Source organism: Jaculus jaculus, chromosome 2, assembly GCF_020740685.1.
Source record: "Jaculus jaculus isolate mJacJac1 chromosome 2, mJacJac1.mat.Y.cur, whole genome shotgun sequence".
Classification (NCBI taxonomy): Eukaryota; Metazoa; Chordata; class Mammalia; order Rodentia; family Dipodidae; genus Jaculus; species Jaculus jaculus.
Genome location: NC_059103.1, coordinates 48267801 through 48290851, shown reverse-complemented (window position 1 = coordinate 48290851; position 23051 = coordinate 48267801). Strand labels below are relative to the sequence as shown.

Here is a 23051-nt window from a genome sequence, read left to right as displayed (position 1 = left end):
AATGGAACTCTCAGGAGCCATAGATTTTTGCTAGAAAATTTTCAGTGTCAGGGATGGGATATCTTCCAGTGAGATGTTGGCCAGGGAGGTCCCTGATGCCCCCAAAACATTACAGGCCATTGCCAAGGCCCTTGGTTTCCCACCAGAAAGAGATGATAAGACCCTATTGCTGAAGAGTGCTCATACTTGGGCTGCCAGGCCACTGAGAAATCCTGCTGGAACTGAGCTAATAACCTCCTCCATGTAGATCAGCTGACAGAAAGCAGGAAGAAGCCATTCTGCATGCAGTTCAATGGGAGAAAGAGAAATCACCAGTGAAGATACTCAACAGTGGAAACTGCAAGTCTTATATTTGGCCAGCAAAGCCAAATGAGCCAATGGGTGCAATAGTGGCACTTCTGTCATGGTGGAAACCTACTACCCTGTAATTGGACTGGAGTCCCACTCCATGAGAGGGAATACATCCCTGACACTGAAAACTTAAAACAGGGTAGTCATGAGCCCTAGGGGTGTAACATCTGCTGCTGTCTGGCTAAATATATATACTATGCTTGTCAAACTGCCCAGTAAGCACTTCTCTTAATGTTCACACCCTTATATTAATGCTAACCTCATTTTTGGTAGAGAATCTTCTCTTTTCAGATGGCAGTGACCTTGGAACAACTCAGAAGGTATCATACTGCTGGAAAGAAGTGACCAGAGTGCTCAGTACTGTAATATCTCTATCACACCTTCCAAGGCTCAGGGTCTAATGTGGAAGAGGTGGCAGAAAGAATTTAAGAGCCAAAGGAAGGGTAGGACTCTTTACAACATGCTTCCCCCAGACACAAAATGGCCTGGATATCCATGACCTCACATTGCCTGACACTACCTGCACAAGACCATCACAAGAGGAGGAAAAGATCATGACATCAAAATAAAAGAGAAACTGGCTGAGATGGGGAGCGGATATGATGGAGAATGGAGTTTTAAAAGGGGATACTGGGGGGAGGGAGGGTATTACCATAGGATTTTTTTTAAGCATGCAAGTTGTTAATAAAAGTTTGAAAAAATTCAATTGGTAAAATACCTTTGTTTGGTTACTTATTTATTTATTTATTGGTTTTTTCGAGGTAAGGTTTTACTCTAACTCAGGCTGACCTGGAATTAACTATGTAGTCTCATGGTAACCTTGAACTCATGACTATTCTCCCACCTCTGCCTCCCGAGTGCTGGAATTAAAGGTGTGCGCCACCATGCCCAGATTATTTATTTTTGAGGTAGGGTCTTGCTCCAGCCCAGGCTGACCTTAAATAGATGGAGAAATAAGGACATTCCACAACAAAGGCAGGCTAAAGGAATGTTTGCAGACAAAACCAGCTCAACAGAAAATACATGAAAGAATCCTTCATGCTGAAGAGAAAGAAAAGCACACATATAGGGAACCTGGAAAAAAAAAAAAAAACAACAATATTCAAATACCATCAATCCAGGCTGGGGGGGGGGGGGGGTTGGCTCAGTGGATTAAAAAAAAATGCTTGCTGCTAAAGCATAAGGGTCTCTCAAGATGGAGATGGTCAAGTTCAACTGGCAAGAACCCAAATAAAAAGTTGGGTTTATCCAGGCATGGTGGCGCACGCCTTTAATTCCAGCACTTGGGAGGCAGAGGTAGGAGAATCACCATGAATTCAAGGCCACCCTGAAACCACACAGTGAATTCCAGGTCAGCCTGTGCTAGAGTGAGACCCCACCTTGAAAAAAAAAAAAAGTGATACTACATACACACACACACACACACACACACACACACACACACACATATACATATATACATACACGGTACACACAGAATTTTTTTCTGTCACAAAAAAGAATAAGGTAGGGGCTGGAGAGATGGCTTAGCAGTTAAGGTCCTAGCCTGCAAAGCTAAAGGACCTCAGTTTGTTTCCCCAGGACCTATGGAAGCCAGATGCACAAGGTGGCGGATGCGTCTGGAGTTCGTTTGCAGTGGCTGGAAGCCCTAGCACACTCATTCTCAATCTCTCTCAAATAAATAAATAAAAATAAAAAACAAAGAATAAAGTTGGGCTGGAGAGATGGCTTTCCTGCAAAGCCAAAGGACCCAGGCTCTATTCCTCAGGACCCATGTAAGCCAGATGCACAAAGTGATGCATACACCTAGAATTCATTTGCAGTGGCTAGAGGCCCTTGTACACCCATTCTCTCTCTCTAATAAATAAAACTAAGTTTTGGTTTTTTTTTTTTAATTTTATTTATTTATTTGAGAGTGACAGACACAGAGAGAAAGACAGATAGAGGGGGAGAGAGAGAGAATGGGCGCGCCAGGGCTTCCAGCCTCTGCAAACGAACTCCAGATACGTGCGCCCCCTTGTGCATCTGGCTAACGTGGGACCTGGGGAACCGAGCCTCGAACCGGGGTCCTTAGGCTTCACAGGCAAGCACTTTAACCGCTAAGCCATCTCTCCAGCCCCAAATATTTCTTAAGTAGAACTTTATCCAGCTGTTTTATGAGGCTTGTCAAAGATATTGTGGGTGTTGAACAAAATGAAGATACTTTTATTGGTAGCAGCTGACCATTGTCATCACCTGGTGTCCTTTTCACACATCCTATCTCAGTCTTCACATGTGCTACAGTTTAATGGGTTATGATTTATTATACGTATGACATACAGGGATTTACCCTAGCCTCAGTCCCTCTTCTGTGTCAGTAATCTAACATGTTCTTTCCCTTAGTACTCACAAAATGGGGAGGTATGTAGTAACACATTAATTTTGTTGGTGAACAGAAAACCTAGCTTGGGTAATTTAGACAAGACCATGAACCTGAGAAGTATCAGGTAATTTACTGCAGCAGCTCAGAAGAAAATGTGTAACAGCATTCTAAAATAGCTAGAAGTGACCTCCCAGGAGAAAAGAGATAATGTGTCATTTATGCTACACTTTCTCTAAGTATTCAGAGTCACTTCATGGTTTCTCCATTAATACTTGTTTATGGAGTACAGAAAAGAAGGTGATATTATACTCATTTTGTAGATGGCTACTATAAGACAGGTCCCACGTTATCCAGATGCACAAGGGGGTGCACGCGTCTGGAGTTCGTTTGCAGTGGCTGGAAGCCCTGGCGCGCCCATTCTCTCTCTCTCTCCCTCTATCTGTCTTTCTCTCTATGTCTGTCGCTCTCAAATAACTAAATAAAAAATGAACAAAAAATATTTAAAAACAAAAGAAATATTTGGGCTGGAGAGATGTCTTAGTGGTTAAGCACTTGCCTGTGAAGCCTAAGGACCCTGGTTCGAGGCTCAATTCCCCAGGTCCCATGTTAGCCAGATGCACAAGGGGTCGCATGCATCTGGAGTTCATTTGCAGTGGCTGGAGGCCCTGGCATGCCCATTCTTAAATTATACTTACTTATTTATTTGAGGGGGGGGCAGGCAGATAGATCAAGAGAGAGAGAATGGGCACACCAGGGCTTCCAGTCACTGCAAACAAACTCCAGAAGCATGTACCACTTTGTACATCTGGCTTATGTGGGTCCTGGAGAATTGAACCTGGGTCCTTTGGCTTTGCAGGCAAGTGCCTTAACTGTGAAGTCATCCCTCCAGGCCCCCATTCAGATTTTGATGTAAGGTCATACCACTTTCTGCAAAAACTGCTTCTTGTAATTCATAAATACTATTTTCTTTTCTTTTCTTGAGGTAGAGTCTCACTCTAGCTCAGGCTGACCTAGAATTCACTATGTAGTCTCAGAGTGGCCTTGAACTCATGGCAGTTCCCCTACCTCTGTCTCTTAAGTCCTGGGATTAAAAGTGTGTGCCACCATAGCTGGCTCATTAAGTGCTATTTTTTCTATCTTTGTCATATTCCGCAGAAGACTTTTTTTTAGATTTTATTTTTATTTATTTGTTAGACACACACACACACACACACACACACACACACAGAGAGAGAGAGAGAGAGAGAGAGAGAGAGAGAGAGAGAGAGAGAGAGAGAGAGATAGGCAGGGAGAGAGAGGAAGGGAGGGAGAGAATGGGTGCACCAGGGCCTTTAGCCACTGCAAAGGAACTCCAGAAGCATGCGCCACCATATGCATCTGGCTTACGTGGGACCTGGAGAATCGAACAGGGTCCTTAGGCTTCGTAGGCATGCGCCTTAACTGCTAAGCTGTCTCTCCAGCCCAGAAGTCTTTTTTGTTCTGATGATGTTCTTTACGTGGGGATGCCCTGAGGAGTTTACAAGCAACGAGAAACAACAATTCAGCATGACCCAGAAGCCCAAAATAGTTCAAGCCTTTAAGTCTTGTAGTCCTGGGATGGAATAGCATGGAAAGCAGCAACCAGACATAGTCAATCCAAAATCTTCTGCTTTAGTGTCTCCCATAGCCCAACTGCCATTCACCCCTTAATTTTGAAGGCAGGGTCTTACTCTAGCTCAAGCTAGCCTCATACTTACAAGGAACCTCCCGAGTGCTGGGGACTACATGGCGAGCAACCATGCCCAGCTATTCCCTTAGTTATTATGATTTTCCAATACGTACCAGCCTAAACATAAACACAGGTCTTTCTTTACACACTGCCTATTTTTTCTGGGATCAAATCCCAAACTTCCTCCTGCTAAGAAACATGATCTATTCTTTGCAATAGTGAATTAGTTTAAATGAATGATCTAAGAGTGTTGTGCTGCTTTTTCTGAGCAACAGCAGACATGGTTAGTCAGTTACTTTCCAGTTGTATTATTTTACATGTTACCTAACTGTTCTAATCCTCAATAAATTTCCTCATCTACAAAACATAGAAAGTAGTGACTTTTTGGATTTTGTTAATAGTATTTAAAATAGTTCAAAGACTTTGTTTGACCAAATGACACCTCTTTCTAACCTCTTCATGACATTAAAATTCTGACCTAGTAACAGATCTATGGGAGAGTTGAGTGTGTGTAAGAACTACAAATGTACAAGCAAGATCAAGTATGTGAGAATAATGCTCAGTCTAGTTCACAGAAAAGCAAGTGACAATTCATTTGAAAGCATAGTATAGATTTGTTGTATTTTAGAGACAAGCATCTGTCAATTCTACTTCAGCTTCTGAATGATTTGTTTATTGTTTTGCTTACACAAATGTAATAACTAATGCCCACCTGTGCTTGGAGTGTGCTGAGAAAGCTCTGAGTGGGAGCACTTACACAGCAATCACCTCCCCCATCTGGCATAAGCATTCTCAGGCTAGCAATTAGAACTGCTTCAGGCCAACACTTTCAGTTATTGGCATTTTAAAAAACAAACAAAATCTACTTTGTGAATCACAATTATATCAAATGCTGCAGCCCAGGTTGACGTGGAATTCACTATGTAGTCTTAGGGTGGCCTCAAACTCATGGTGATCCTCCTACCTCGGCCTCCTAAATGCTGGGATTAAAGGCATGCACCACCATACCAGGTATATCCCTTGTATTTATTTATTTAACAGAGAAAGAGGGGAAGAGGGAGAGAGAGAATGGGTGTGCCAGGGCCTCCAGCCACTGCAAATGAACTCCAGATGCGTGTGCCCCTTGTGCATCTGGCTAACGTGGGTCCTGTGGAATCGAACCTGGGTCCTTTGGCTTTATAGAAAATGCCTTAACAGCCAAGCCATCCCTTCAACCCTCCCTTATATTTTAAAGATCACCATTTTATCTGTATTATTAACCATTTAAAACCATTTGGGGCTGGACATGGTGGTACATGCCTTTAATGCCAGCACTTTGGAGGCAGAGATAGGAGGAATATTTTGAGTTCAAGCCTGAGACTGACTATACAGTGAATTCCAGGTCAGCCTGCACTAGAGACAGACTCTAACTCAAAAAAAAAAAAAAAAAAAAAAATCCAGATGAAAACATCCCGACAGCCTAGTCATTTGCAAAAATGCTCTCCTAGAAGATCTGTTATATATGCATGCATATGTAACATTCCATTTAAGTATGATGTCTTAGCCATAGTCATATTTAAGATAAACTGAGCTTAAAGATTTCATCATGAAGCCATGATCTCTTGCAAGGACCAAGTGAAATAACACATGTTTTTAATTACTGTGATTATAGTATATAAAATATTGCATACAGGGCTGGAGAGATGGCTTAGCGGTTAAGCGCTTGCCTGTGAAGCCTAAGGACCCCGGTTCAAGGCTCGGTTCCCCAGGTCCCACGTTAGCCAGATGCACAAGGGGGCGCACGTGTCTGGAGTTCGTTTGCAGAGGCTGGAGGCCCTGGCGCGCCCATTCTCTCTCTCTCCCTCTATCTGTCTTTCTCTCTGTGTCTGTAGCTCTCAAATAAATAAATAAATAAATAATGAACAAAAAAATTTTTTTTAAAAAAATTGCATACAAACTTTTTTTGGTTTGAAAAAATTATTTTATTATTTTATTTATTTGTTAGAGAGAACGAAAATAAATGAGGGGACCAGAGTCTCTAGCCACTGCAAATGAACTCCAGACACATGCACCACCTTATGCATCTGGCTTACATGGGTCCTTGGGAATGGAACCGAGGTCTTTTGGCTTTGCAGGCAAGTGCCTTAACCACTAAGCAATCTCTCCAGCCCTGCATATAAACTTTTGAAAATTTTGTAATAACCCATGTGATTTCCAGTTTATTTCCTTGTTCCAGAATTCAGCATCTGGTGAGCTATTACAATTAAAGATAATATGGTTGCAACTGAGCATCTAGCAGTCATCCTACCATCCCGGGATTCCATTAAACTTAGGATAAGATTTAAACCACTAGGAAGAACTTGACTGCTAAGCTTACATTAAGAACTCACAGACAAGGGCTGGGTTAAGACGTTTGCCTGCAAAGCAAAAGGACCCAGGTTCGAGTCTCCAGGTCCCATGTAAGCCAGATGCACATGGTGGCATATGCATCTGGAGGTCATTTGCAGTGGCTAGAGGCCCTGGCATGCCCATTCCCCCCCACTCCATCTCAAATAAATAAATAAAATAAACATTAAAAAACAATTCACATATAAGTAATAATTGTTTAAATATTTGAAAAGTCAAGATATTAGAAAAATCTATTTTAAAACAGCTATAGATATCAGTATCAGCAGGAGGAAAAATGTTTCCTTCCCCAGGACAACTATTTTTCTTTTTCTTTTGAGGTAGGGTCCCACTCAAGCCCAGGCTGACCTGAAATTCACTTGGTAGCCTCAGGGTGGCCTTGAAGTCATGGCAATCCTCCTACCTCTGCCTCCCAAGTGCTGGGAGTAAAGGCATGCACAACCACACCCAGCTCATAGCCTAGCTTTTGACTGGGTTGTTTTCTTGATCTTTAGTTTTTTTTAATTCTTTGCATATTTTATAAGTATTTTTATTTACTTATTTGAGAGAGAGACAAAAAAATTATTTTACGGGCCGGAATCAAATTGTCCTTTAAATTTGTATGCCAATATATTAATGCTACTCTCACTTTTTAAAATTTATTTTGAGAAAGAGAGAGAGAAAGAGGCAGAAAGAGAGAGAGAATGGGTGTAACAGACCCTTCAGCTACTGCGAGCAAACTCCTGATATGTGTGAGTCTGGCTTACACAGGACCTGGAGATTCGAACATGAGTTCTTAGGCTTTGCTGGCAAGTGCCTTAACTGTTAAGCCATCTCTGCAGCCCTGCTCTCACTTTTGTAGAAAGAAGCTTCTCATTTTGGACGGCATGAACACAGGGATGACTCAAAACTTAACAAAATGCACAGAAGAAGTAACAGTGGTGTGTTTCAACACTGAGACGTCTTTATCACACATTCCAAGGCTTACAGACCATTGTGGGAGCAGCAGCAGAGAGAACGTAAGAGGAAGGGGAGGAGTGCTCTGTAATACTGTCTTCCAGACACAAAATGGCCACGGTATTCATGACCTCACTGTGGTTGACACTACCTACACAAGACCTGCATAATGAGAGGGAAAGATGATGACATCCAAATAAAGGAGAGATTTGCTGAAAAGGAAAGATTCAGAAGAGGGGGACTTTGGGAGGAGAGAGTGGTGGGAGGGGATTATGACTATGGCAGAGACAGAGTAGCTATGGAGGAAGAAGCATTCAGCAGGCTTCTGGGGAGCCCAAGGGACAGGAAGAGGACAAGAGAGTTACTGGGGAGTGGGTAGTTGCTGGGTACAGCTCAGAGGGGAACAGCAGCACACTACTTAAATGAACTTACAGGAGGTTGCTGATTTGACCTGAGATCCTGACTAGATGAAGAGAGTCACTCCTGTTGGGAGCCACATAATCCAACAGAAACTTTCAAAGGACTAGATGTCAACAAACATGAAAGTCACATCAATTGCTGGGTGTGGTGGTGCACATCTTTAATCCTAGCACTCGGGAGACAGAGGCAGGTGATGGCTGTGAGTTTGAGGTCAGCCTGAGACTACATAGTGAATTCCAGATATGCCTGGGCTAGATAGTGAGACCCTACCTCAGGAAAAAAAAAAAAAAAGAAAGAAAGAAAGAAAGATTACATCAAACAATCCAAAGAAAATCAGTTTGCCCAAGCCTATTAACTCTATTAGGACAATAATTTTGAAGTGACCAGCGTGTTCTCTGTCACCCATTTTTTGCTGTCTCCAACCTTTGTGAAGCCCTGCTTTTCCACTTAGTTCACAGGGAGCTTTTACTAGCCTCTTGAGTGTGTTGCTGCTCCAGTTCATGAACTACTACTAAAAGTGAACTAGATCACTAGAAAAATAATTTGGTAGATGGAGAGCTGACTCAGTAGTTAACGGCACTTGCTTCCAAAGCTTGCCAGCCCAAGTTTGAGTCCCCGGTACTCATGTAAAAGCCAGATGCACAAAGTAGCATATGCATCTGGGGTTTATTTGCAGTGGCAAGACCCTGAAACACCTAAATAAATAAAACGCAAACCTTAATTTACTTATCAGTATAGCACAATGGGAGTCAAAATAACTCATCATTAAATTATTAGTTTGCCTTATTTATACACTTTTTTAGCATGTTGTGTGTTTGGTGCATGTGTGCATGTGTGTCTGTGGGTGTGGGCACCATGCGTGTGTATGCTGGTAGAGGCCACAGGTTGAAATCAAGTGTCTTACTCTTGGATCTATAGGCCTGGCTTCCTGTTCTAGTTCAAGCATGGCCCCTTTTGATGCCAGGTCTCTCAGCCTGGCCCAGAAACACCAAATGCTAAAAGCTAAAACCTGCCTCATTCTACCTTTATCTGCTCAAAATCCCCTGATGCAATATCAACATTTCTGTGTGTGTCTGTGTACATGAAGGCCAGAAGACAAACTTGAGTGTCATTCTGACATACAACACTGGTGCAGTCAGGTTCGCATTGCTGGTAGAAAGCACCCAACCAAGAGCAACTTGTGGGAAAAGGAGGTTTGTTTTGGCTTACAGGCTCAGGGGAAGCTCCATGATGTCAGGGGGAAACGATGGCATGAGCAGAGGGTGGACATCGTTCCCTGACCAACATAAGATGGACAATAGCAACAGGAGAGTATGCCAAACACTGGCATGGGGAAACTGGCTATAACACCCATAAGCCTGCCCCCAACAATACACTCCCTCCAGGAGGCATTAATTCCCAAGTCTCCATCAGCTGGGAACCTAGCATTCAGAACACCTAGGTTTATGGGGGACACCTGAATCAAACCACCACAATACCTATTTACGAGACCTAGACCCTCACTGGTTGGAGCTCATCAACTGGGCTAGACCTCTAGACAGGGAGCCCCAGCAATCCTCCTGTTTCCAATTCCCCAGTGCTGAGGTTGTAGGCATGCATCACCATACCCAGCATTGATATGGGGACTGAACTTAGGTGCTCATGTGTTGGGGAGATGGCTCAGTGATTAAAGGCATTGCTTGCAAAGCCTGCTGGCCCTGGTTCAATTCCTCAGTGGCCAGTGGCACAGGAATCTATGGCCTACTACTCCTATGACAATGGGAGGTAGAGCAGGAGAACTGGAAGCTTAAAAGCCAGAACTCTTTGCATTTGCAGGAGACTGTTTCAAAGAAAGCAGAGCACAGACAACTCCTCTGACCTCCACATGTGCACTGTGGCACACAAACAAGCACGTGCAAACACACACACATACACACACACACACTAAAAACATTAAAATGGATTTAGGTCCTCATGCTTGAAAAGGAAGCACTTTGCCAACTGAGTTATCTCCCCAAGCCAAGAGTTCTATTTTAAAGCAAAACTATCTTTAAACCAAAGAGCTCCATTTCTAGAAGACTGAACAACTACTAAGTACATTTTGTAACTGAACTATTTTACATCTGGTCATAAATAACACTAGAGAGTAGACCATCCCTAGGGCTCAAGTTCATTTCTTTTTGCCATGTGGCTTGCTCAATAGGAGGTTCCAAGACTCCTTGACATAAACTTTTACATTTGCATGAGTTTGGAGGCTCCCGACCTGTCTGGATACAGCTACATACACTAAACAAACCCAGAGGAGGCTCAAAGTCTCAAACATACACATGCACACACATTTATTTGATGCCAGAAGAAAACACTGAGAGCATGAGGAGTCATCAGATAAGAGATTCTAGGACCCACATCCTCCTTCAGATGCCTGACCCCTGTGTAGCCCTCTTCTAGGATGCTCCTAACACTGCCTGCAAGGCAGCCCCTCTTTCCTCTCCTATCTTTCCACCCACCTTCTCCGCGTTCACCCTCTCCTGCCCCTCACTTGGATTGTTTCCATCCACTGCTCTCTGCTCGGCAGCCTTCTGGCTTCAGCTCAGAGTAAGTTCTGGGATTCAGCACAGCCTGCCTGTCTTGGGTTAGTGCCCTATATCCACTCATCACAGCCACCTCACACTATGCTAGGCTGGCTTCTGCATTGTCATTCTTGTTTAAAGTACTAGAGGACAGAGGCCACATTCATCCTGTTCACCATTGTAGCCCTGAGGGAAAAGGAAATAATAATAGCACTTAACACATGGCTTCCTGTGAGCACTACATGAAGTAATGTACATAGAGACCTTAGAAAGGTATCTAGCCCAGAAACAGTATGGAATAAATGTGGGCTATTATTAATTGTAGCAGCAACATTAAAACTGCTGTGTGAATGAATTCTTTTTGTCAACTGGTCCGAGATCTTCTGAAGTCTAGTATCTTTCCCCCACTAATACACCTCATATCTAGAAATGCCTATTCACATCCTGTCAATTCAACTCAAAATTTCCAGCTCCTTCAAGGTTTCTCTGAGATTGAGGCTGACAGCTTCTTCACAACCTGACCTTGTGCCTCATGCTCTATTTTTGTTTTCTATTCTAAAAGATTAACAAGGCTAATCTCAGTCCCATCTACCACCACTAATCTATTGAAGTTTGGCAAACTGCTTTAGTTTCATTACCTATATGTAGATATGGACAGCAAAGGATAGTGCTACCCATCATCAGGAACTTCACAAGGATTTAGTCCTAACGGAAGCAAAGTAAGACACTGTGGGTTACGATGGCAAGTCTTCAAGTGAAAGCCATGAAAGCAGGCTTGGCCCTTGGCTACTGCACAGGGCTTTGAAGTGCTTTCTCTCCTAGTATATAAACTGTCCTACAAGAGAAGCACTTTAAAATGAATAAAAAAAGATCAACAATTCTATCTCAACCCCTTACCTAGCATCACACTCTGGACAGCAGGATGAGTGGGAGGAGATGGCTGTATGGACCAGGGCGGTGACAATCAGCCATGCACTATTACTGGTGCTGGCTCTGGCTCCTATTCATTGAGCTGCTGGCAACTTCCAGTTGATCTTACTCAAAAGGCACTTTATTTATTTATTTATTTGAGAGAGACAAAGAGGCAGAGAAAGATAAAATGGGCACACCAGGGCCTCCAGCCACTGTAAATGAACTCCAGACACATATGCCACCTTGTGCATCTGGCTTACATGGGTCCTGGGAAATCAAACCTGAGTCCTTTGGTGTCACAGGTAAGTGCCTTAACTGCTAAGCCATCTCTCCAGCCTAAATGGTGTTCTACCTATTATTTATTTACTTGTGTGTGTGCATGTGCACACACATGTATGCACACATCAGGGCCCCTTGCCACTGTAAAGAAATGCTGTGCTGCTTTTTGCCCCTGACTTACCTGGGTAGATTGGGAATTGACACAGGGCAGCTGCTACTAAGCCAAGTTTTTAGCCCAAAAGCTGTTATTATGTTAACCAAATAAACAAATAACCCATCCCACTAGCCCAGTCTCACCATCTAGTAAGGGGACATCGTAAACAATAATTACAATACAGCCCGATATGTGATAGGAAGAAGCCACGTAGAGTATTCTATGAACCAATGGAAAGAGAAAATTAATAGCAATTAGAAAAAGCATTTCAGAATAGTGGTTGCCTAAGTTAGGTCTTAAGAATAACAAGGATCTATTTTCACTATATAAGTAAAAGAAGTAAAGAAAGGGACATTCCAGAGAAGTACAAAGGCCTGGATCATCACGTTAGATAAAAGCATGGGCAAAACAAGTACCCATGGTAGAGAATGAGAAATGAAGTAAATGCTTTCAACTTTGTACCTATAAGAACAAAGAGTCGCTAAGATCTTTACAGAAGTGAGGAGCATGGGAGGAAGGCTACATGAAAAGGGAGGTAACACGAGGTGGTTTGCTGTGGTCCTGGAGAGCAATGCACCCTGGGAGAGGCACCTGCTCCTACTAATCATAAAGCTGTAAGAGAGACAGTCAGACCAATGACAGCTGAGACACAAATACTCATTCTGTTGACACTGACCCCTATCTACATTAGGGAGAAAAGGTCTCTGCACTCTGGTCATGTTCTAGTAGCCCCTACACTGTGATCACTGTAATGCCCGCTACAAAGAAGTAACAGGTATTGTGACTTAAACATGAAAAGGCTGCAGTGCTAAGCATATGAAGGTATCTGCGGGTGGCCCAAGGAAACGTCTTCTAGCTGAGGCATTAAGGAAGTAAAGAAGGCGAATAAAGAATTTATAAGAGGGAGTTAAGCTGTCAACAAGAAACTAAGCACCTGCAGATAGATACAGACTTACCTGAGAGGAGATCAAAGATACTGAATAATCAGAAAGGACCAGCCACACATGTGAGAGCCTGCTGTTGAAGAAATCTAAGACGGCTTAACTGTACTAGACATCTTCCCTCTCAAAATCACAATGTGTGGAATATTCTATTTTATTTCAGTATCATATTACATGCAAAAAAGTGCAAAGGGAGGGCTGAAGAGATGGTCAGTGGTTAAGGTGCTTGTCTGCAAAGCCTAAAGACCCAGGTTTGAGTCCTCAGTGCCCACATAAAGTACATAGCAGCGAATGCATCTGAAGTTCATTTGCAACTGTTAAAGGCCCTGGCATGCCCATTCTCTCTGTCTCTCTTTTCTGCTTCTCTCTACTTGTGAATAAAATAAATAGCTTTGGGGGAGGGGGGCTGGAGGGGATTTCTCAGTGGTTAAGGCCTTATCCTGCAAAGCCAAAGGACCCAGGTTCAATTCTCCAGGACCCACGTAAGCCAAATGCACAAGGTGACACATGCATCTGGAGTTCCTTTGCAGTGGCTAGAGGCCCTGGCGTGACCATTCTCTTTCTTACACTGTCTCTAATAAGTGAATAAAAATAAATAAAATTTTGAAAAGTAAATAAATAGCTATGCAGGTAGCACATGCCTTTAAAGTCAGCATTCAAGAGGCAGAGGTAGGAGGAGAACTGTTGAGTTCCGGGCCACCCTGAGACTACATAATGAATTCCAGGTCAGCCTGGGCTAGAGGAGCCTCTACTTTAAAATAAACAAATAAGCCGGGCGTGGTGGCGCATGCCTTTAATCCCAGCACTCGGGAGGCAGAGGTAGGAGGATTGCCATGAGTTCAAGGCCACCCTGAGATGACAGAGTTAATTCCAGGTCAGCCTGGACCAGAGTGAGACCCTACCTCAAAAAACCAAAAAAAAAAAATAATAATAATAAATAAAAAATAAAATAAACAAATAAGCCAGGCATGGTGGTGCACGCCTTTCATCCCAGCACTCAGTAGGCAGAGGTAGGAGGATCGCCATGAGTTTCAGGCCAGCCTGACACTACATAGTGAACTCCAGGTCAGCCTGAACTAAAGTGAGACCCTGCCTTGAAAAACAAAAAATAAATAAATAAATAAGTGTTGCAGTCCGGTTCGCATTGCTGGTAGAAATCACCCAACAAGAGTAGCTTCTGGGAAAAAAAGAGGTTTATTTTGGCTTACAGGCTTGAGGGGGAGCTTCACGATGGCAGGGGAAAACGATGACATGAGCAGAGGGTGGACATCACCCCCTGGCCAACATAAGGTGGACCATAGCAACAGGAGAGTGTGCCAAACACTGGCAAGGGGAAACTGGCTTTAATACCCATAAGCCGGCCCCCAACAATACACTCCCTCCAGGAGGCATTAATTCCCAAATATCCATCATCTGGGAACCTAGCATTCAGAACACCTAAGTTTAGGGGGGACACCTGAATCAAACCACCACAATAAGTTTAAAACAAAAAGTGAAAAAAAAAACAAACAAACAAGAAGTGCAAAGGGAGCTGGGTGTGGTGGCACATGCCTTTAATCCTAGCACTTGGAAGATAGAGGTAGGAAGAGCACCATGAGTTTGAGGCCACCCTGAAACTACAGAGTAAATTCCACGTCAGCCTGGGCTAGTGTAAGATCCTACCTCAAAAAACCAAAACAGGGCTGGAGAGATGGCTTAGTGGTTAAGTGCTTGCCTGTGAAGCCTAAGGACCCCGGTTCGAGGCTCGGTTCCCCAGGTCCCACGTTAGCCAGATGCACAAGGGGGCACACACGTCTGGAGTTCGTTTGCAGAGGCTGGAAGCCCTGGCGCGCCCATTCTCTCTCTCTCCCTCTATCTGTCTTTCTCTCTGTGTCTGTCGCTCTCAAATAAATAAATAAATAAAATAAAACAAAACAAGGGGAAAAGATTAATTTTTATTTATTTGAGAGAAAGGGGGGAGGGAGAGAGAGGGAGAGAGAATAAATGGGTACACCAGGGCCACTAGCCACTACAAATTCCAGATGCATGTACCACCATTTGCATCCAGCTTATGTGGGTACTGGGGAATCAAACCTAGGTCCTTAGGCTTCACAGGCAAGCACCTTAACTGCTAAACCATCTCTCCATTCCTATTCCTTTTTTTTTTCCTATTCCTTTTTTATTATTATTTTATTTATTTATGTATGTATTTATTTGGGAGACACAGAGAGAGAATGGGTATGCCAGGGCTTCCAGCCACTGCAAATGAACTCCAGCTGCATATGCTACCATGTGCATCTGCCTTACATGGGTGCTGGGGACTCAAACCTGGGTCTTTAGGCTTCACAGGCAAGTGCCTTTACCACTAAGCCATCTCTCCAGCTCCTCTTATTGCATTTTTTTCTTTTTTTCTTTATTCATTTGAGGGAGATAGAGAGAGAAGAACAGGCAGATAGAGAATGGATGCATCAGGGCCTTTAGCCACTGCAAAAGAACTCCAGACACGTGCACCACCTTGTGCATCTCGCTTGTATGGGTGCTGGGGACTCAAATCTGGGTCTTTAGGCTTCACAGACAAGTGCCATAACCATTAAGTCATTTTTCCAGCCCCTATTGCATTTTTTTAAAGGAATGAATTTCTTATTTTCAAGGATTCTTCTACCAGTAGACTATAAAAGAAAGCATCTCATTTTGAGTTCCTACTGATATCCATCTAGGAGTAATGCTCAGCTTGGCTGTTACAGTCAGCTCACCAACTTAAAAGTTAAAGCTGTGGTGTCTATAAAGATCTGCAGCATTCTGAACTAAAATATTTACAACATTGAATTGCTTCTCTGTAATTTTACCTTAAGTGTAAAATAGAATAGTATACAATAATCTCATCAATTTTACTGGGCATGTACTTAAAAGACAAGGATTTTATATGGCCTAACAATAAACCAGAGCATGGTGTGTACTCAAAATGTTTGTATGGGGCTGGAGAGATGGCTTAGCAGTTAAGTGCTTGCCTGTGAAGCCTAAGGACCCTGGTTCAAGGCTCGATTCCCCAGGACCCACATTAGCCAGATGCACAAGGGGGCGCACGCGTCTGGAGTTCATTTGCAGTGGCCGGAAGCCCTGGTGCGCCCATTCTCTGTCTCTCTCTGCCTCTTTCTGTCTGTCACTCTCAAATAAATAATTTTTTAAAAAATGTTTGTATGTGTACATTTCTGCCTTCAGGCTAAGACCGACACAAAAAAGAGGAAAAGCTTGTTTAATGGATACGGCAAAGATTGAGTCAAGCGATTTGATCTTTCTGTATAGGTTTTTCTCACTACATGGAATAGGAGAAATCCTGTGTCCAAATGGGGTGGAGGAAATGACAGAAGCAGGAGTGAGATGGAAGGAACCAAGAAAGGAAAAGCTGTCAGACCGATGGAAAGGTGAGGGCATTACCATGGGATATGTTTTATAATCATGGAAATTGTTAATAAAAAAAATATTCTTTGAAAAAAACAGCTGGATGCAAGCATGTGTAATTCCAGCAGAACTAGGGAAGAAGGGAGGTGGAGATTGAAGAATCTACCAGAAGCTTGCGTGCCAGTTAGCCTGGAGAATGGAGCCGTGAGCAATGAGAGACCCCACCTTAAAGGTGGGAGATGAGCGCTGGTACCCAAAAGTTGTCCTTTGACCTCCACGTGCATTGTGGCATGCACGTACCTGTACTCACACACATGAACACACACACAATCATACAAGCACCTATAGAGAGAGAGGGGGGGATTTTGAGATCTTTAGACAAATATTAAATTAATATGTAATATTTTATTAGTAGTATAAATTCTATAGCTGTATTTCCTAAGACAGGGTTTCACTGTATAGCCCAGGATTACAGGTACATAAATTGTAGATTTTAGCACTAGATTTTACAACTCTGTAGAAAATGTTAAGAACAGTAACATACAATTTTCAATCATTTCATGAAAGCCTTATACTTTGCAAAAGCAAAAGAAATCTACTTGTTTTTTTTTTTTTTGCTAACATTTTTTTTAAATTTTATTTATTTATTTATTTGAGAGCAACAGACACAGAGAGAAAGACAGATAGAGGGAGAGAGAGAGAATGGGTGCGCCAGGGCTTCCAGCCTCTGCAAACAAACTCCAGACGCGTGCGCCCCCTTGTGCATCTGGCTAACGTGGGACCTGGGGAACCGAGCCTCGAACCGGGGTCCTTAGGCTTCACAGGCAAGCGCTTAACCGCTAAGCCATCTCTCCAGCCCTTGCTAACATTTTTGTATCTTTAAAAAACTATTTATTTTTGAGAGAATGGACATGCCAGGGCCTTCAGCTGCTGCAAACAAGCTCCAGACACGTGTGCCCCTTGTGTGCATATGCAACAATGCATGCTTCTGTCACTGTGTGTCTGACCACATGGGACCTGGAGAATCGAACTTCAGTTCTTAGGCTTTGCAGGCAAGCACCTTAACCACTAAGCTTTCTCTCCAGCCCTGTACTTTCTTTTATTTTTCCCTTTTTTTTTGTGTGGGGGGGTTTCAAGGTAGGGTCTCACACTAGCCCAGGCTGACCTGGAATTCACTCTGTATTCTCAGGGTGGCCTCGAACTTTTGGCAATACTCCTACCTCTGCCTCCCAAGTGCTGGGATTAAAGGTGTGCGCAACCACGCCCTGCTTGTACTTTCTTTTTATAAAAAATATTATTACTTATTAATTTATAAGCAGAGAGAGAGAGACAGAGAGAATGTGTATGCCAAGGCCTCTAGCCATCACAAACAGACTCCAGATGCATCTTTGTGCATCTGGTTTTACATGGGTACTGAGGTATTGAACCTGGGTCACTAGGCTTTGAAGGCAAGTGCCTTAAGCATTGAGACATCTCCTCAGCCTTGTATTTTCTTAAATTGTATACCATGTAGCACATGGAAACCTATATGGACAATTTATGAAACATACAGTCTGCAACTAAATGTGTAAAAAAATGACCTGCAAATCTGGGTGTGGTGGCACATGCCTTTAATCCCAGCACTCAGGAGGCAAGAGGTAGGAGGATCACTATGAGTTCGAGGGCACCCTGAGATAGTTAATTCTGGGTCATTCTGGGCCAGAGTGAGACCCTACCTCAAAAAACAAAAAACAAACAAACAAACAAAAAATGACCTCCAGTATCAGGATTTAATATGCTTCTCGGCCTGCCTTACTAAGAGTTCTTATTAAATGAATGTTTATGTCTGGTTTTAAGGAATGGCAAGAGCTTTGAAGACCTCATCTATATCTCATAAAAGTTATCATATTTACTAGAACATTTTGATCAAATGTTTCAAAGAGATGCTTTCAAAACTGACTTCTTCCAACCAGAAGAACATCTGTTAAGTTCTGAAAAAAACAGAAACATACAAATCTCCTCAGTTCAATAAACATTTCTAGTGTGTTTCCATGGAGCATGCAAAGTGTGAACCAGGACAGATTTGAGCCAAAAATGAATCCAGGGGCTGAAGATTAGCTCAGGATTTGCCTAGCATGCATGCAGCACTGGACATGATTCCCAGCACTGCATATATTGAGTATGGCGAGCTAAGCCTGTAATTCTAGCACTTGGAAAGTGAAAGCAGGAAGCTCAGAAGTTCAAGGTCAATCCTTGGCAATAGTCAAGGATTATATATATTGAATCTGAGACCAGACTAAGATACATTAAGAGCCTGTCTCAAAAATACAAAAAGCAAACAAATAAATACAATAACAGAAAGAAAACAAAAATGCCAAGGGCCACATACATGCAATAAGCATGTATTCAGAAAATACAAGCTACTGTTAATGAACATCAGCACATTTTGTGCCCTGCTTTATGGGGATGCTGAAGAATTGAACCTGGGATGACAGACTTTGCAAGCAAGTGCTTTTAACTGCTGAACCACCTCCCCAGCCCTGGAAAGATTTTATAAACCCATTTTATTTATTATACCAACCCCAAAGGATTGGATTTGTGCTCTAAAAATAATGCTCTTGGGTGGGAAGAGGTTAGGGCAACCTTGAAAAAAAACCTTTTCTATTATTATCACACTTTAGTTAAGGACTTGATTTCAAATGTTCACTTAGAAGTTTTTTGTTTGCTTGTTTGTTTTGAGGTAGAGTCTCATTGTAGCCCAGGTTGACCTGGAACTCACTCTGGAGTCCCAGGCTGACCTTGAACTCTTAGAAATTCTCCTACCCGAGTGTTGAGATTGAAAGATTGTACCTCCATGCCTGGCCCACTTGGAAGCTTTTATCAGCTCATATTTCCTCTAGTTCTGCATCTAATCAGGTATAAAATCTTTAAATACCACAGTTATATTTCTATCTTTTTTGTTGTTGTTGTTTTGTTTTTTTGAGGTAGGGTCTCAATTTAGTCCAGGCTGACCTGGAATTCATTATGTAGTCTCAGCATGGCCTCAAACTCATGGCTATCCTCCTACCTCAGCCTCCTGAGTGCTGGGAATAAGGGCATGTGCCACCACACCCAGCATGTCACCATTTTTAAAAATATTTTTATATTTATTTATTTTACATAGGAAAAGGGAAAGAAAGAGAGAGAGAGAGAGAGAGAGAGAGAGCATGGACACTCCAGGGCCTCCAGCCACCGCACACAAACTCCAGATGTGTGCATCCCCTTGTGCATCTGGCTAATGTGAATCCTGGGGAATCAAGCCTGGGTCCTTTGGCTTTGTAGGAAAATGACTTAACCACTAAATCATCCCTCCAGCCCCACTTTTTTTGTTGTTCATTTTTATTTATTTGAGAGCAACAGACAGAGAGAGAAAGAGGCAGAGAGAGAGAGAGAGAGAGAATGGGTGCGCCAGGGCCTCCAGCCATTGCAAACAAATTCCAGATGCGTGCACCCCCTTGTGCATCTGGCTAATGTGGGTCCTGGGGAATCGAGCCTTGAACCGGGGTCCTTAGGCTTCACAGGCAAGCACTTAATTGCTAAGCCATCTTTCCAGCCCCAGCCCACTTTTTTTTTTAACCAAGACTAATTAAGTCTTATTTGCAAATAGATTAGCTTCTCCTTCCTTGCTTATATATCTAACATGTGTCTTTCCCTGACCTACGAGTCACGGTAAATTTTAACCCAGCAGTTCATATAAACTCAGAAAAGAAATGAGCTCTCAGTGTGAAAATGCCATGTTGTCTTATATAAGATCTTACTGAATCCTCACAACCATCTGTGTAATATAAAATATGATGATTCACCTTCTAAAGAAAGTAGGACTCTCTTTGGACTTAACATTAACTCACAGACACTAATAACTGATAATTAAATAAAATAACTGAACAATTTTGCATTATCTGAATAGAAATTCCAATCTCCTTCAACAAATCTTTAGTCAAGCCCAAGCTACAATAGTTAAACCATCAGAAGAGAATGTGGCCTTTCTGAATCTTTCCTGAAAAAGGTACTAATATGTTTCAAAATTAACAAAATGGAGTGGCAGAAAGGGGATGAAAAGTGAGTACCATAAGAAACTAATAAAGACATTTCTGGGTTATTTATAGTCTACTTGAAAAGAAGCTTTTGGAATCAAAATATATTTTTAAGATGAATTCATGAAGGCTTAAGCAGGGTATGGCGGAGAATGCCTGTAATTCCCAAACTGGGTTTGAGGCCAGCCTGGAGTATGGTTTATAGAAGACTCTGTCTTATAAGAAAACCAAAGTAAAAAGAACTAAATGAATGGGCAATTCAAGTTTCAGGTTTCCCTTCTGTAATGCCTACAAATATCAAAGCAGTTGTATTTACCTCTTTTGCACTCTTAATTTTGGTCAGGAACGTGTGTAGCTCCATGGTTTCTGCAAACAGTGCACGACATACTGCCTGATAATGATTTGGTGCCTCTGACTCTGTGGAGAGATGAGCAGCACATATCTACAGGAGAAAACATAAAACAATGGCATCTGGTCACTATTTAGGTTTTCAAGTACCATTAAAACAGACTCACTGGGCTGGAGAGATGGCTTAGCGGCTAAGGCACTTGTTTGCAAGGACAGCCCAGGTTCAAATCCCTAGTACCCTCATACAGCCAGGTGCACAAAGTGCGCATGCATCAGGAGTTCATTTGCAGTGGCAAGAGGTTCTGGTTTGCTCACCCCCCCCCCCCCGCCAATTATTTCTCTGTCTCTCTCACTCAAACAGATGAATAAATAAAATATTTTAAAAAAAAACATATACACCAAAGCTAAGCATAACTGCATATACCTTTAATCCCAACACTCAGGAAGCAGAGGTAGGAGGATCGCCATGACTTCAAGGACAGCCTACAGAATGAATTTCAGGTCAGCCTGGGCTAAAGTAACACCTCTCCTCAGAAAAGCAAACCAAACAAACAAACAAATAAACAAATAAAAAACCCAGACACACCCAGTTTGCCTGTATTTTCTCATCAGACATAAGCAGACACAAGGCAATTGCAATCATCCAAGCTTAATGTGCCACAGGTCATCAGTCAAGTCCACACGAATATGTGGAAAGGCGGCTCATTAATAGGTACCAAGCATCACAGATGAGCTGACTAGAATCAGCACTCCACAGTCCTTAGTGATGCCTAGTCTATATCCAGTCAGTTTTGTTTTTCTTTCACGAGAGGAAATACGGGATTTCTCTTTCTGTATCTGGTTTCTTTCACTTAAAATATTATCCTTTAGGGCTGGAGAGATTACTCAGTGGTTAAGGTGCTTGCTTGCAAAGCCTAAGGCCCTGGGTTCTATTCCCCAGTACCCATGTAAAGCCAGATGCACAACATGGTGCATACATCTGGAGTTTGTTTGCAGTGGCAAGAGACCCTGGCATGTCTATTCTATCTGCCTCTTTCTCCCTCTCTCTCAAATAAATAAAATAATTTTTAATTATTTTTAATTTAATTTAATCTTGATTTTTCTGTTTTTGAGGTATGTCTCACTGTAGCTCAGGCTGACCTGGAATCCACTATGTAGTCTCAGGGTGGCCTCGAACTCACAGCCATCTTCCTACCTCTGCCACCCAAGTGCTGAGATTAAAGGCCTGTGTCACCACACTGGCTTAAAATAATTTTTAAAAAAGATACTATGTTTTAGTACTTATCCATCACTCCAGCTCTATTTTTTAAAATGAGACTTAACAGCTGGGCATGATAGTGCACGCTTTTAATCCCAGCACTCAGGAGGCAGAGGCAGGAGGATGGCAGTGAGTTCGAGGCTACTCTGAGACTACATAGTGAATTCCATGCAAGCCTGGGCTAAAAGTGAGACCCTAATTCAAAAAAACAATCATTAATTAAGAAAATTAAGACTTAATATCTCAAAAACCAAAAATGAAATAAAAACTTGTGAAATGTTAACTTATACCTTAATGAGAACATCTCAATTGTATAGGCTTCTGGTTTAAAATTGGAAGGTCATTAAGGAAATTATCTGAGGGCTGAGAAAATGCCTTAGCTGTGAAGGCACTTGCCTGCAAAGCCTAAGGACCCAGGTTCAGTTCCCCAGGAACCACATTAGCCAGATGTACAAGGGGGCATATGCATCTGGAGTTCATTTGCAGTGGCTAGAGGCCCTGGCATGCCCATTCTCTCTGTCTGTCTGCTATAGCTCTCTACTTATAATAAAATAATTTTTTTGAGGCAAGCCCACAGACTGCCTTTTTTTTTTTTAATTTTTTTTTTAAATTTATTTGAGAGTGACAGACAGAGAGAGAAAGACAGAGGGGAAGAGAGAGAATGGGTGCGCCAGGGCTTCCAGCCTCTGCAAACGAACTCGAGACGCGTGCACCCCCTTGTGCATCTGGCTAATGTGGGACCTGGGGAACCGAGCCTCGAACTGTGGTCCTTAGGCTTCACAGGCAAGCGCTTAACCGCTAAGCCATCTCTCCAGCCCTGAGACTGCCTTTTTTTTAAACAAGAAAGAGAGAGAATAGGCACACCAGGGCCTCCAGCCACTGCAATTGAACTCCAGATGTGTGTGTTCCCTTGTGCACATGTGTGGCCATGCACACTTGTGTCACTGTGCGTCTAGCTTATGTGGGACCTGGACAATCAAACATGAGACCTTAGGTTCACAGGCAAGTGCCTTCACTG

The 23051-nt window shown here is 42.6% G+C and overlaps 1 protein-coding gene across 5 annotated transcripts in view; it reads right to left on the bottom strand.

The window, feature by feature from the left end:
* The window catches only part of Spire1 (spire type actin nucleation factor 1), a 218781-nt gene that overhangs the window by 62882 nt on the left and 132848 nt on the right, over positions 1 to 23051 (bottom strand). For all 5 annotated transcript variants that reach the window (XM_045143068.1, XM_045143067.1, XM_045143070.1 and 2 more), the window contains one exon: positions 20744 to 20869. In XM_045143068.1, the coding sequence (XP_044999003.1) occupies positions 20744 to 20869 (126 nt within the window). The remainder of the gene's footprint in view (positions 1 to 20743; positions 20870 to 23051) is intronic.